Raw genomic sequence first — 16325 nt, 5'->3', positions numbered from 1 at the left:
GCCAATGGTTTGGTTGGAGACTGTGCATCGGGGATAGGGCAGATTGGTGCTTGGTGAAATTCAGAAGCCCTGCCCCATCTCAGATCCATTAAATCAGAATTCCAAGAGTTGAGCCTAGAAAATCTATGTCCTTGTCAGCCAACCTCGTCCTAGTCCTCTGGAAGGCATTCAGGAGCCGCTCATGTTACAAAGGTCGCGGCCACACCCAGGAAAAACAGAGACACCCCGTGGATCTGCCCAATAAAGGAGACTGGGCAGATGTCAGCCCTCTTGAGGATGTCATCAGTTAATCGGACTTGGATGACTGGAAGGGATTGAGCTGAAGCTTCACCCCAGGTCAGTGAGAAGCACAGAGACCGCAGTGCTGGGAGCACTGGGTGTGATGTGGGGGAAGCTCTGTGATTAGTGCTTCAGACTTTGAAGGCTGGAAGGGATTGGGCTGAAGCTTCACCCCAGGGCGTTGAGGGGCACAGAGGCTGCAGTGCTGGGAGTGCTGGGTGTGCTGTGGGGGAAGCTCTGTGATTAGTGCTTGGGATGCAACACTTCTCTGAGCCCATCCAGCAGGTTCCCTAGGACAGGAAGGAGGCAGAGGCAACCCTCCGACCTAATGCCAGGGTGCCTTTGGCAGGAGTGTTCCCTGGGCTGCATCTTGCAGGAAGGTTCAGTTTAGACAGATTGCAGAATGTTAACTGCCCGCCTTCGTAGAAGGCACCGTGACTTAGGGATATTAAAAGTCTCTACAATTTGCAAGTCTCTGCTAGGTGCTGTGTATGATGTCCATGGATTATTATTGGTCTCTATGCAGGGATAATGTTGTCCTTCCCGTGATGCAGGTAGGGAAGCTGAGCTCAGAGAGGTTAACTCAGTCGCCTGAGATCACACAGCTGGCTGGGGGCAGACCCAGGGTTGGAACCTCAGCCAGTGTGGGTGTCAAGGCCTTGTTCTTCCTTCCTTCAAAACCAAACGAGGAGCCAGGATGAGGGTCTGAATCTTAGAACATCCAACTCCACTTTTCAACCACTGAAATTCTGAGGGGACCTCGAGTGCTGCATTCACATTTACGGGCTTCTCTCATGAAAAAGGGAGTCACGTTACTCACAGTCATTTCTTTACCCAAGTTGTCAAATCCATGTCAGGACCGACCTACCATGGAATTGCTTGGTCCTGTGGGACCCCCGATCAACCAGATGAGGGAGCTGAGGGCAGAGTGGCCTGGTGTGGCAGCTCGGTTCCTGGTCAAAGCAGCAGAAACCCTCCTGGAGGGGCCCAGGCAGAAAGGGAATTTAATGGGAGTCTCGTGAGCAAATCAATGGGGAGGCTGCAGATCCAGACTCTGGAAGTGTGCAGAAAACAGCCTGGAAGAGAGGTGGATTCATGGAAACAACAAATGGAAGAAATACAGCCTGGTGTTCCGTAGATCAGCAGGATAACTATAGTTATTAATAAACCGTACATTTCAAAATACCTACAAGAGGAGAATGTGAATGCTTCTAGTGTAAAGATAAAGATTTAAGGTGATGGCTGTCCTAATTACCCTGATTTTGATCATACAAATGTATCAACTTGTCACATGTACCTCCCAAATGTGTACATCTAATATGTATCAATAAAAAAAAAAGCCTGGGTAGGCTGTTCTACCCCCATTACCAAAGGACACTCGGCCCCAGTGCCCCAGACTCAGCAGGCTGCCACCACTGCAACAGAAGCTGCCACCACTGTGATAGAAGCTCCATGGCACCACCGCACCACCAAGAGGAGAGGTCAACCTCACTGAAGATGCCGGGAAGTTGTAGGAAATTGACTGTTGACTCTGGCAAGATGTGGCTTGTTGATGAGCTCATTCAGAGCAATTTTAATGGTGCGGTGCTGAGTGGAGAATGGAAGCTGGCGAAGCGAGTTCTCTTTGGGATCGTTTTGCTGTAACAGGGAGCAGGGAAATGGGGTGGTTAACAGGAGGCAACGGGATCAAAGACACTTTTTTTTTTCTAAAATGAGGTAAAATCACATAGTGTAAAATTAACCATTTTAAAGTAAACAATTCAGCAGCATTTAGTACATTCCAGTGTTGTACAACCACCATTTCCATCCAGTTCCAAAACATTTCCATCACTCCCAAGGGCAACTGCTGCTTATCTGTGAGGCTGCTGCAACCACTGCCCCTTCCCCCAGTCCTGGGCCACCACTGATCTGCCTTCTGTCTCCACGGATTTGCCAATTCTGGACATTTCATGTAAATGAAATCATAAAAGATGTGGCTTCTTGTGTCTAGGTTCTTTTTTTTTGTTTTTTTTTTTTTGAGACAGAGTTTCACTCTGTTGACCAGGCTAGAGTGCAGTGGTGAGATCTCAGCCCACTGCAACCTCTGCCTCCTGGGTTCAAGCAATTCTCCTGCCTCAGCCTCCCGAGTAGCTGGGATTACAGGTGACTGCTAGCACGCCCAGCTAATTTTTGTATTTTTAGTAGAGACAAGGTTTCACCATGTTGGACAGGCTGGTCTTGAACTCCCAACCTGAGGTGATCCACCCGCCTTGGCCTCCCAACATGCTGGGATGACAGGCATGAGCCACCGTGCCCGGCCTGTGTCTGGGTTCTTTCACTTGGCAGAATGTTTTCAAGGTGCATTCGTGTTGTAGCCTGTATCAGCGCTCCACTTCTGTTTATTGCTGAGTAATTTACCGCTATATGGATAGACCACATTTTGCTTATGCATTCATTCACTGGAGGACACTTGGGCTGTTTCCACCTCTCGGTAGTTGGAAATATCGTTGCTGTGAACATTCATGCACAAGTTTTTCTTTGAGCAGCTGCTTTCAGTTCTCTTGGGCATCGACATAGTGGTGGAATTGCTGGGTCATGTGGTGATTTTATGTTTAGAGAAACGAACAAACTATTTCCCACAGCAGCTAAACCATCTCACATTTCCACTAGTAAAGAGAATCCTATACAAGGGTTCCAATTTCTCCACATCCTTGCCAACAACTTTTAGTTGATTGTTTTTTTAAATATGGGTGACACTAGGACATTTTTGTACGTAGCCTGGGGTGATCCAATACAGAGAAAGAAATTGATGATGCAGAAGAGGAATGGGATCATTGCTGGGGGGAAATTTTTGGAAGGTGAGGGGGACACAAGACCCTCAACATGGGGGATGCTCCAGAATGAGGTGTCAACTTGGACGCTGGACTGCCCAAAGGAAAAAGAGAAAGATCTCTGACACCAACGCTCTGAGGCTCACTCTGATGAGCTCATCCCCTCCTAGTGAGGGGCTCTCCCATAGAGCAGCATAAATGGGGGATGGGGAGGAGAAAGGTAAGAGCAGAAGACTCTCTTTAAACCTCGACTCTCACCCACAGACGTGGTGCTTTTGGGCAAGTGGTATAAACTCTTGAACCTCAGTATCCCAGGCCATTGAATAGAGATAACAAAGCCTTGGTGGGCTGCTCTAGGATTCAATGAGGCTGTGCACAACATGTGTCTGGCATTTAGTGGGTGCTTCCTAAATGTAGGTCCCTTCCATCAACTCCTCCTTTAGGCTAGCTTGTGAATTACCAGATAGAAATAATAGCTTTGCCCTTCTTTGTGGCCTTTTTAATATCTAGGACAATGTTGGGCACATGGTGCTCCATAAACATTTGAAAATAAATCAATAAACAAAAATTAAAATAATGATAAAGAGATTTCCCAACAATCGCAGCAGCAGCAAATATTACTGAGTACTTGCTGTGTGGCAGGCAATCAAAGGACAGCATCTCCTTTGATCTGAACAACATGACCTCGAGGTGAATACCCCTTGTCCCCACTTTGCAGAGGAGTGACTTGCCTGCTATGGCATGGCTGGGGAGGGGCAGGCTGGGATTTGGACCCAGATGTCTCACATCAATTCCAGTTAGTCATTATAGTATACTATTGTCAACCTAAATAACAGAGGCTCTGAAAAAAAAATATGTTTATTTGGGGTTATAGCCTTGCAATGAGAATCCACATGCCATAGTACATTATGTGCATATTCAGGGAGGTAAAGGAAGACAAAGGTTTCTTAAGGGAATAAAATAAGAGGATTACACAATTGTTTTGAAAATAACTTATTGGACCTATAAAAGATGTCAAGAAAGAGGTTGGCTGACCATGTGAAGAAAGGGTGTGGGCACTAGCTGGATACTTAGGGAAGATTTGAACTTCCTGGAAAAGCAATCCCTTCGCCCACAGGCAGCCTCTACCTCCCTGTGTTTGCATCTCCTTAAGCACTGCTGACATCACCCTGGGCACAGAAATGTCATCTTTCCAGGCTCAGATGGTGTCAGATGTTGGAGGTTGGTTGATAAAGACATTTCACATAGATGTCTCCCAGGGATTGGGTGAACTTTCTGCTCCAGGCCACCCCTTTGTCAACATCAGCACACCAGGGAAACAGAATTAGCCATGACAAGGTTTCCCGACTGCTCTGAATCAGTGCCAAGGAATTGGAGTGAGCTTTTCCAGGTTCCTGAGAGAGTGCTGTCACCCAGGGCCTAAGCTTGTGCCTGAGCTGGCACAACCTCCCTTTCCCACAGTGCCCATCTTTCTGTGCTCCTCCCAGGGAACCCCCTGCCCTTCACTTCCCATGTGCTCACCTCTTTCACTGCACAGGTCCAAAGGAGGCTTTTCATGCCTGGTTGGATCTTTCCCTGGGCTGCCCAGCAACACTCCCAGATCCGTCACCTGTTTCCATCCCATCTCCCTGACACTCAGCCCTCCTTTCTCTCAGGCTGCTGCAGAGTGCGAAGAGCTCGTATGTGTGCAGCCCTTTGAGCTAGGGAAAGAGGGCAATGAGGCACTGATAGAATTTAACAATGGCAGTGACCATGAGCATAGCATTTTGTGAGTGATGGTGATCAGCTATTTCCCCATAGCTGACTTCCCTGCTGCATGGACCAAGCAGCAAGCACCAGCCTCTTGTCCTGCTCATTTGGATGTAGGACTCAATCCGCCTACTTCTTGGTTCCTGCTTTACCACTCTTCCATGTCACTTACTTGATCCTCCCCTCAGACCAGGCAGGTGGGCCCTGAGCTGGGCACATCCTCATGTTAAAAAGAACGGATCTGACCCCCAGCGAGGTGAAGCTGAGTTGAGTCCATTAGTCAGCAGTGGTTTTGCTGACATGCTTCTGCCTTCGGACTCCCAGTCCAGAATATGCTGATGCACACCTGAGCATGTTTGTAATAAGCTGAACTAGCCATCAATAGTTAGCCATTAATCACTTATCAAGATGGGCATTAGAAAATATTTACAGTAACAGCTGGATGGAGTTTAATTGTTGCTTTCCTTGACAATTTCCTGGATTTACATCTGATTACATTGACAGCCCATCTATATATGAAACGTACTCCATTTGCTCTTTAGACTAGAACAGGCAAGGGAAACCCCAGGAGACAGGTGAGTCACGCTTACAGACCTGGATCTGCTTCAAAGAGGATTTCAAGAATTACCGAGATTGTTACAGAACAACAGGAATGAGAGATTTGAAAACTGAGGGATTTGAAATCAACTTTACAGGGTTCTGGTGAAGATTAAGGGGGAATACACACATAAAGTGCTTAGTGTGGTATCTGACAAGTGTTAATCCAGAAAACGAAGTTGATTATGAGTGACTATGGCTACAGTAATTATTACAGTGTCTCATAATCTGGTAATCACTCTCTCTTTTTTCTCACTCCACTCCCGTTATTCCTTCCTTTCTCCCTTTACCTCTCTGTCTTTCTTCTCTCCCTTCTTCCTCCTCCTCCCTCTCCTCCCTTCCTTTTTCTTCCTCTCTCTCTCTCCTTCCTTCTCTTTTTTCTTCTCTTCCTTCCCTTCTTCTTTCTTTTCTCCCTCCCTTCCTCCCCCTCTTCCTCCTCTCCTGCACCTTACTCCCTCTCTCTCTCTCCCCGCACCTTAAAGCTGCTCTATTTTTTACATTCACTTTCAATTTCCTGTTTTGGGATCCACTTTAGTTTCATGCCAAAGTCAGCAGACAACCCTGAAAATTAAGAATAAAGTCACAGCCAAGTGTGAATCAGAGAACTCAGGGTCCTGGGTGTGTTGTGGGGTTCTCTGTCCAGAGCTGTTGGCCAGCGACTTGTCAGACGCACATGGCTTTGCCCTGAAGTGCCACATCTTAGAGTGGACGGTGTCCGAGGCAGCAACTGCAGGCACTTCAAGGAAGCGTGATCTCCAGCTCGCATGAACCGGGATTGGGAGAACAAGTCCATGTTCGTAGTTTGCCAACATTTGGATACACTGACGCTCATCAGTGTCTTTTCTTCATCTTGGTCCTTCTACCCAACTTCAGCTTCCGAGTGAGGGTCTGCCTTCACGCTGTCTGGGCTCAGATCCAACCTCTGTGACAGGTTGGGTGGATGAAGTTACTTCTCCGAGCTTTGGTTGTTTTTCTTTCTAACATGGGCCTGGCATAGCATCAGACACAAGGTCTTATTAGCAGCAGCAGAAGTCACTTTCTAAATCTTTAATCCCAGGTGCAGCCTAGGTAGGGGCCAGTCAGATTGCCTGGAGCAGAGTCCTCATCCTCTGCTGCACTGGATATTAACTTTGCAGCTGCTAGGTTGTGAGGAGGCCCTGCAGAAAGGTGCATGGGCTGCCTAGGTTGCAAATGGGCATTCAGGGGACCCGGGGAGGTGGCTATTCACTAATGGGGACAGCATTTTGATCTCTTAAGAACCAGTATGACTGCACCTGTGGGCATCAGCAGAGCATTAGTCTTGAATAGCAGTGATTTTAGTATTGTTACTGCAGATGGGAAAGACAGGGAGCTAGCATGTTCAGAGCTCTCACCAGACACGGAGGTTGTGCTTCATCTTACGGATTTTATTTGTTTATTATCTTATTTAAGCCTTAGAAAATTATTTTGAGGAAGTTTAGGGTTCTCTAGTCAAAGACCAAATGGGCCCCTCTCCTTTTTCTCTCTCTCTTTTTTTGAGATGGAATCTTGCTTTGTTGCCCAGGCTGGAGTGCAGTGATGCTCACTGCAACCTCCACCTCTCGGGTTCAAGCGAGTCTTCTGTCTCAGCCTCCCGAGTAGCTGGGATTACAGGTGTGTGCCACCATGCCTGGCTAATTTTTGTATTTTTAGTGAAGATGGGGTTTTGCAATATTGGCCAGGCTGGTCATGAACTCCTGACCTCAGGTGATCCACCCGCCTTGGCCTCCCAATGTGCTGGGATTACAGGTGTGAGCCATGGCACCCAGCCCCTTTTTTCTTAAAACCAGTTTTAAGACATCATCCCTTCCACGAGGCGCTTATGAACAAGGAACACCTTCTCTGTGTTCCACAGAGGCTATTACTTGCTGTGCCTCTGGGGATGATGAGGATTGCTTGGGTGCATTTAGCATTTGCTATGTGTTTCACATACATGAACTCATTTAATCCTCACAACAGCCAACTGAGGTAGGTCCTGTTATTTCCTCCATTTGAAACCTTAAAAAATAGAGGTACAGAGAGGTGAGGTAATTTTCCCCATCACACAGCTAGTAAGCTGTAGAGCTGGGATTTGAAGCCATGGCTTCAGAGTCCATGCCTGGGGTGCAAACTGTCTGTACATGGCCTTGCACTGCACAGGCAGGCAGTTTCCCACTGTGATGTCCCAGGGACAATGAAAGTGTCTTCAGCTCTGTAGTGATCTCTGAAGAGTAAGGCACACAGTTTTGAGCCTCTGCTGGATACAGCTCCCCTGGCAGTGGGTTCTTATTGATTTAACAACCCTGCGCCTTTTCCGATGGGGAGTAGGAGAAGATGGGAGTTGACAGTGACCCAGAAAGGACAACCCACCACCCACATCCTCCTGGAGCTGACAATGCTCTCTATCTGCAACATACGTTCTGGGAAGAATGCATAAATGTCTCTTTGTCCTCGGCCTCCTCTCTCTCAGCACAGAGGCTTCATCATTTGGGGTCTGCTGAGCACTCTTCACCCGCCCTGTGGCCATGTTCCCTTGCCCTAGTCACATCCTACAGGAATATCCATTGCAAATGCCCCCTCATTGCCTTCTCTTCTCCTTCCACCCGTTTCTGTACTCGCTTCTTCCTCCACATTTGTGGTTGCTCATCTGCTCTGACCTCAGTTTCTAGGTGTCCCAATTTTGGATGGACATGGCATATCCCAACAAAAGCCATGCTCGGATCACAGCTGATATCACAGCTTCCCTCAGTTCTTCTCAAATCTAAAGCAGGAGTGTCCAATGTTTTGGCTTCCCTGGGCCACATTGGAAGCAGAAGAATTGTCTTGGGCCACACATAAAATACACTAATGATAACTGATGAGCTAAAAGACAAAAATCACCCCCCAAAAAATCTCATACTGTTTTAAGAAAGTTTACGAATTTGTGTTGGGCCACATTCAAAGCTGTCCTGGGCTGCATGTGGCCCTCGGGCCAAGGGTTGGACAAGCTTGACCTAAAGTGTTAGCTCCGGACACCCACCATCTTCCCCCCAACTGTCTTCTCCACTACTGAGCTATGAATAGGCCCTCAACACCTTCCCGCAACCTGACCAGGCTTGTTGTTAAGACAGCTCTCCACACTCCCCAGTGGCTGTTTCCTGGCTTCTCACTCCCGCCACCATCGCCCTCCTTCTTTCCCCTGCAGTTGATTGCTTTTCCTCATCCTTCATGTGGGTACCATTGGACTCAATACAGATGCCATTGGACAGAAGTCCCCCATGTTCACCCCTTCCACATCTGCAATCCTTGCTGTACTTTGACCCATGTCCCACACATTGACTCACATCCCCATCACCTCTTCTGCTCCTATTCACATTAACTTTCTCTGACGACTTTCTATACACAGACTCCTCTTGCAGGCTCTCCAGCCTGACCCCAACCACTCCACTCAAAGCATCCTTGTTACAGTCACCAAGGACCTCCATGTGGCCACGTGCCATGGATGCCCATCATGCCTCTTACGTGACCCCTGATTAATATTCATTCACATCTCCTTATAGTTCTTGTCTTGCCACTCCTAACACCTCGCTCTTCCTGTTTCTCTGACTCGGTCTCCTTTGCCATTTACCATCTCTAGCTTCTTTCCAGGTTGGAGTTCCTTAGAAAGTTTCTCTTTCTGCCCTCTTTCCCTGGGTGACCTCACCTAACCCCATGGCATTAAATACCAGTTGATTTATCTCCAGCCCAGACCACTTCTTGAGCACCACTCCTATTTCCAGCTGCCCCAGCAATATGTATGATTCGATGTCCTACAAACATTTCTAGGTCAACATTTCCTAACCAGAACTCTTCATTTTCCCCCACATGCAAATCTGTTACTTTCCGAGTCTTCTCTAGCTCAGTGAATGATAATTGTCATTGATGATGTAACAAGGATTTGTCAGGCATCTCCCAGGACCTTTTAGATACTGTATCCCTCATTTAACAATCATGATATGAGAGAATGATATCTATCTTCAATTGACTGATAAGGAAATAAACTTATAGGTTAAGTCATTTGCCCTGGATCACAGTGGCAAAGCCAGGATGGGGACTCAGGTCTTTGATTCTAATGGTCTTGCTCTTTCTACTGCACTCACATCTTTTCAAATCCTGACTCGTTTAATAATCTGGAGACAATTTTCATCCTTAGGCACCTGCAGGGCCACCATGTTGCATATTTCTAAGGGGACATTTACCATGTCATCTGTGAGGATGGCGGTTCCTGGAGTTATGTAGTGACAGTCATTCACATGAACTAGAACGAGAGTTAGTCCCTCAAGGTGGGCAGGGTGGTGACCATGACTACTGTCATTCTGGCTTTCTTTGTCCCCTCCCATCCCACCCGACTTCATTCTGTCTCATCTCTTCTCTTCTCTTCCACCCCATCTATTCTGCTTACCCTGCCTACCTCTGGCCCAGAACTCTGTCAGACTGTGACACAGAGATGAATCTGTTATGGCCCTTGAGCGTGAGGAGTATAGGAGTGTATCAGTCAGGGTTCTCCAGAGAAACAGAACCAATAAGATGAATAAATAAATATACATGCACACACACACCACACACACACACACACACACACACATCCTATCTGTCTGTCTATCTAGTTAAATTTATTTTAAGAAATTGGTTCATGCAATTGTGGGGGCTGGTAAGCCGAAAATTCACAAGGCAGGCCAGCAGGCTAGAACTTCTGGCAAGGCTGATGTTGCCTGCAGTCTTGGTCTGAAGGTGGGAAACACAAGCAGAATTTCTGTGTTGCAGTCTTGAGGCCAAATCCTTCCTCTTCAGGGGACCTGAGCTTTTTCTCTTAAGGTCTTTAACTGATTGGGTGAGGCTCACCCACATTATGGAGAGCCATCTGCTTTACTTGACGTCAGCTGATTGCAAACATTAATCATATTGAAAAAAATACCTTCACAGCAATATCTGGACCATTCTCCAGATGTTTGATCAGACAACTGGGCACCACAGCCTAACCAACTCAACACATAAAATGAACCATTACAAGTAGGTCCCAGTCAGTGGCAAGGACACAGATGACAGAACAGTCAGCCCATACCTTCTGGTTCCTGCTGGGCTAATGGATATGCTGTGGGATGCACAGGAGGAGGGATTCAGATTTCCAGAAGGGACAAATGGACAGAGGAGGTGAGCCTTGAAGGTGAGACAGAGAAAGGAGCAAAGACATCCCAGGCCAGTGGTGCAGCCTATGCAACGGAAGGCAGGCCTGAGAAGCACATGGCTTCTGGAATGTGGAGGTCCAGAGGCTGGTGCACCCCTCACATGCATGCTGAGGTATGAGGGGAGGGGCTGGCCCCTCATTGCAGGGCCTGGCCTCTCAGTGCAGGGCCTCGAATATCACAGTAAAGTTTGGCCCCAGTGGTTCAGCAACCATCATTCTTGTCAGACCAGCTGAGCCTAAATCAGTAGCTCAGAGCCCATCATACTGTAAGAAATGGATATTCTTCTGGAATTGTATTTTCTGCCCTAGGAAACAGGACATTCAAGCATTATTTTAACTCTACTTGGCTACCTTAGACTTTAAGGGCTTAAATCTCACATCAATTTGTTTTCTTAATTTAAAGCAATTAAAAAAACTTGTTTAGTTATAGAAGTATTTTTTTTACTGCAAAACATTAGAAAACTATAGGAAAACAAATAATAAGATAAAAATTGGCTAGAATATCCCATCCAAGCAGTAACTGCTCTTAATGGTTTGGTCGGTTTCCCGACCGTCTATTTTCCATGTTCATAAATATGCACCTGTCCTCTGCTCATCTCCGTGGCTGGTCTCTGCTGCTCTCCTGTCCTGTGCTGGGCCAGGCCTCTCCGTTTCCACTCATCCATGCATAGTCTGTTTGCTTTTCTGAAACTACCTCTCCTCCTAAAATGTGAGCTCCATGAGGGCAGGGCAAGGTGTATCTTCCTCAGAATTGTATCCCCATAGCCTAGAATATGAGGCACTTAATATTTGTTGAATAAATAATTTAATGTATAAATATGATGTTTTAGGTTTAAGCAAAAAGACATGTGAACTTAGTTTAAGTACATATATTTTGTGAATCTATTAATAATTGCATCTATTTTTAATGTTGAATAATGTTTGTTTATATATCTTCCTTTTTCTTGTCAAGTAAGAATTTATTATGAGCATTTCCCCCTCACATCAAATATTCTCCTATAACATAATTTTTTTTTTGTTTGAGACGGAGTCTCTCCCTGTCACCCAGGCCGGAGTACAACTGTGCAACTCGGCTCACTGCAACCTCCACCTCCTGGGTTCAAGTGATTCTTCTGCCTCAGCCTCCTGAGTAGCTGGGATTACAGGCATGTGCCACCATGCCCAGCTAATTTTTTGTATCTTTAGTAGAGACAGGGTTTCACCATCTTGGCCAGGCTGGTCTTGAACTCCTGACCTCGTGATCTGCCTGCCTCGGGCCTCCCAAAGTGCTGGCATTACAGGCGTGAGCTACCGTGCCAAGCCTATAACAATTTTTAAGGACTCCGTAAGATTTCATCATATCTATGGATTGCAATTTATCCACACTTTTCTGCTAGATATTTTTTATCCTATTATAAATACCATTTTTCTGACATGGAAAATGCTGCAATGAACATCTTGACCTTAACTCTTTGTGCACATTTTTATTCCTGCTTTAGAATGCATTTTTATAAGTGTAGTAGTTGGGCCAAAGGGCAGAAATCTTTTTATGGTTCTAGAAACATATTTCCAAAATCCAGAAAAGCTATGGAATTTTCTACTTCTGCATGCCAGTGATTCAGGGTATGATTTTGGTAACTGTTTCCAATTTGACAGGTGAGATTGGCACTTTGTCTTAATTTGCACTGATTTTGTTTTTACATCTTAGAGACAGCTAGCCTAGTGTTTTCAAAATGTGCCTCATCATAAGAATTACCATCTGAATGAAAATATTCCAGACAGCAGCCTTTATTTAATAAGCAACAAGGCAAGTGTGGGAAGCCCTGCACTCAAAAACAGAGAACTGAGGACAGAGGAGAGCAGGGAGGTACCCAAGCGAGGATGCTGCTGTGTCCCAAACTGGCATCCCAGCCAGAGCTCCTCACAGCAAACCTTTCGAAGGCTGCTCCGGGCCACCTCCCCTGACTTGCACATCTGAGAAAGCAGCTGTCTAATGGCTTCTTTCTTTTTCTCTTTCTCAGAAACAATAACAATAAAAGTTCAAAACCTGAAAAGTGAACCATGAAGCTCAGTAAAAAGGACCGAGGAGAAGACGAAGAAAGTGATTCAGCGAAAAAGAAATTGGTCAGTCCTTTTTTTTCTTCTGTCTCCCTTATATGACTATTCTGGTCACCCAGGGGGTAGTTCCCCCTTCCCCTGGGTCAGTGGGAGGCTGTTAAGGTGAAGCTGGGCAGAGAAAAGAGTGAGCAGCAGCTGAAAACCAAGTTCTATTGGAAGGAGCCATGGGGACTGTAGAGTGTATGGGGTGAGGCTCAGAAGAGTGCAATTGACAGTCCTGATCTGCTGGTGACTTTCTGGGTTTGAGGCAAAAGTCTCCATTACAAAGGTCATTTCTCAGCAAGGGGACATTGATATTGACAATGATTATGTCATCATCATTAAAGATACACTAAAACCCACCCCTTAATCCATCACAAGGCTTAGTCCACCTGCCCCTTCCTCCAGGAAGTCCTCAGCACCTATTAATAGAATGACTTTCTTTCTTCTTGGGACTCATCAGACCCTATTTTTAAACCTGATTCAAGAACCAACAGCCAAAGAGTGCCTACTCTGTGCTGGACCTTTATATAGGGCTCCCATTTAAAGAGAGACTCTTTACATGGTTCTCTCTGGATCAAACCATGGTGAAGGCATCACTAGCCCTATTTTACAGGCGATGAACTGAGGCTTAGAAAGGGATGAAGCCACTATGTGGCTAGTACAGGTTTGAGTCCTTCTTAAACCTTGGATTATCTGTGCCTCGTCTCCTGTGATGGGTGTGGAAGCTACTGTGACTCCAGGGAAAATGTATTTGTATTTATAATAAACCTGTATTTGGCAGGACAGAGATCAACACAAGTCCATTTACCAAGTTGTCAAGAAAGTGTGAAATTGGCAAGCTGAACATCATTGTCCCCATCGAGGTGTGAAATGGAGGATAAGGGTGCAGTCACCTGTTTGAGGTGACCCAAGACCCCATGCAAGAATAATGTCAAATAGACAGCAGTTCCCTCTAAGTGGACTCTATATCTTTTCTTGGTGCTTACATTAGATGAGTCAAGGATCTACTGTCTAAGTATTTGGTGTAATGCAGGAAGGGATGTAGTCATTTCAAACATTCTGCTTAAATGATACTCAATAGAAAATCCCCCTTCTTTTCCAACTCTTCCCTGCTAGAAAATTTCCACCTTGTCCAAGACAACATTTTAGCCTTAGGAAATCATCCAAAGGACAGTTTAAGGTCAGTTCCAGAAGTGATGCCTATCTACTGGGTCCCGTCCCTGAGCCAGGCTGGAGGAAGTCTAGGAATACAAAGAGGTTTAGGACACTGTGGGTTTGCTGGGGCTGCCATGACAAAGTCCCACAGACTGGGCAGCTTAAACAACAGAAATGTATTGTCTCACCGTCTTGGAAACCAGAAGTCCAAGCTCAGAGTGCCAGCAGGTTAGTTCCTTCTGAAGCCTCCCTTCTTGGCAGAAGTGGCTGCCTTCTCCCTGCGTCCTCACGTGGTCATCCCTCTGTGTGTGTCTGTGTCCTCATTTCCTCTTCCTATAAGGACACCAGGCATACTGGAATACAGCCCCATGCATATGACCTCATTTAACCTTAATTACCTCTTCAAAAACCCTATCTCCAAATACAGTCACATTGTAAGGTGCTGGGGGTGAGGACTTCAACATGTGAATCTGAGGGGACGCAATCAGCCCATTGAGACGCATACCATCCCTGCCCACGGTGAGCTCCCGTGCAGAGGGGAAGGCACACGTGAGCAGCAGCACGTGGAGCACAGAGGCAGTGAGAGGCTGGGGAGGCTGCTGGGAGGAGGTGGCGAGGGAGTTAAGTGCTGAAGGGTGAGCACAGTTCAAGGCAGTCAGAAGGGAGGGCCTGAGCAAGGTCAGGAGAACCTGAATGAGTAGGAGCTTCATAAAGACAGGCAAGTGATGACTGAATGAAGGAACTGGTGAGTGTCAGAGCAGGCAGAACGTGCCCCAGCCCAGAACATCTGGGGATGTTTGTCTTATGACTTCGTTTGTGATAGGAGTCGCTTCCTTAGCAGTTGCCTGGAGTGCAGGGCCAATGGCCCTGTGGAATGGGGAACCGGCCCTCGCTTTGGAGGTGGGCTCCTCCATGCTCCCCCTGAACTTCAGTTGCCCTGAAATGTAGGTCTGATAGTTCCTCTGAGGACTAAACGATATCATGAATGTGAACACACTTGGGAAAGCCCTGTGCATGTGTAATATGAGCTGAAGGTGAGGCAGGTGCTCTGGCTACCAGGCGCACTTGACTTAACCTAGAAAGAGCACTAACTCTTTCTAGGTTAGCTGCCATCTGGATCTGGGAGGGACCCATCCCCGCTCTTTTACTTTCTGTCCAGCTGTAGTTGCACATTCATGTCCACTGCCTAATTTCTAGTGCCTTTTGAGTTTTCAATCCCAACAGAGAACTATAAAGCAATTTTTAGCGGGATGAGGGGTCACCTGATCCAATTTGAGCTTTAGCAAAATCTAGTGAGGTCTCCAGTGTTACAGATGAGGAAATAGGGAGGGTATAGAGAGGGGAGTCGCAGCAATGGGATGAGGAGGGGTAAATGAGATGATGAAAATGCAGTCCCCATCAGGACAGCATAGGGGCAGAGGGGCCCTCCATGCACAGGGATGCAGCTGTCCCCGCCCCTCCTCTGCCCATCTCCTGTACTTCAGGCCCCAACCATGCTTCACTGACAATTTCACTTCCTCGCACACACTGCAGGCATCCGTGCCTGCAGGCCTTTGCTCCTTGCCCTCTCACCCCATATCCTTCTCTGTCTGCTCAGAAGTCACCTCTTCCAGGGGGTCTCCGAGATCCAGCTGAGATTGGTGTGGTGCCTCCTCCACGCTGTCCTGGGGAATCCTTCGCCTTTTTAGGTCATGTTATAATTAAGGATTTGCACATCAGAATGTTGCTCTAGGCCCGCCAGTCAATGAGGAAACCAGGCTGCATAGCTGAAATCCAGTTCAGGAAATAGCCACTTCTCCCAGGGGCGTGCCTGACTGATTAACATGCAGAAGGACGATTGCACTGAACGACTGGTGTGCTCAGTACATCCCCAGCCTAACTCCGGAGGCTGGTTTTCCTCTTTGGAAGTCTTGGTTCCCCACTTGCTTTGAGCAGCCACATTCCCATCACCGTGCACGTCGGGGCTGGACGTTTCCATGTGCGTTTCACATTCCACGTTCCTGGCATGTCTGCCGTACTCCATACCTTTTATTTTAGTGTGTGCTTTTTACTAAAAGTACTTTGCTAACGTTTTGGTCTCTCTTTTGTGGACTGAGCCCTACGTTGCCTCCTCGACATTCTGCATTCACCAAGCCTGTCCCTGGCTCTGGCCCAGCCTCTGCACTGCTCTCTGCTTCTGACAGCAAACTGTTCTAGCCAAAATTGAAGGTGCTTCTCTGGCATCTGAGGCAACACGGCCATGTGATGAATTGATTCCCACAACCTCCGGGTGTGCATGAGGCCCTTGCCTTCTCAGTACTGTCCTTGAGCCAGCCTGGGGCTGGCACACAGGACATGTCCCCTCAGCCAGTGCTGAATGAGCAGGACAGAGCAATGACTAAGAGGCAAATTCTTTTTCTTCCAAACCCACAGCCTCCGCCTTTGTTCTAGGCTGCAGGATGGCCCACGCTTATTTC

At 47.0% G+C, this 16325-nt stretch overlaps 1 protein-coding gene across 2 annotated transcripts in view; it reads left to right on the top strand.

Moving 5' to 3' along the window:
- SLC2A9 (solute carrier family 2 member 9) overlaps window positions 1-16325 on the top strand; it is a 254664-nt gene that overhangs the window by 15221 nt on the left and 223118 nt on the right. For both annotated transcript variants that reach the window (XM_063619386.1, XM_063619387.1), the window contains exon 3: window positions 12636-12738. In XM_063619386.1, the coding sequence (XP_063475456.1) occupies window positions 12676-12738 (63 nt within the window). In that variant the 5' untranslated portion in view covers window positions 12636-12675. The remainder of the gene's footprint in view (window positions 1-12635; window positions 12739-16325) is intronic.

Source organism: Symphalangus syndactylus, chromosome 16, assembly GCF_028878055.3.
Source record: "Symphalangus syndactylus isolate Jambi chromosome 16, NHGRI_mSymSyn1-v2.1_pri, whole genome shotgun sequence".
In the NCBI taxonomy this organism is placed as follows: domain Eukaryota; kingdom Metazoa; phylum Chordata; class Mammalia; order Primates; family Hylobatidae; genus Symphalangus; species Symphalangus syndactylus.
Note: the sequence above shows the minus strand (reverse complement) of the source record. Positions and strands in the feature narration are given on the sequence as shown.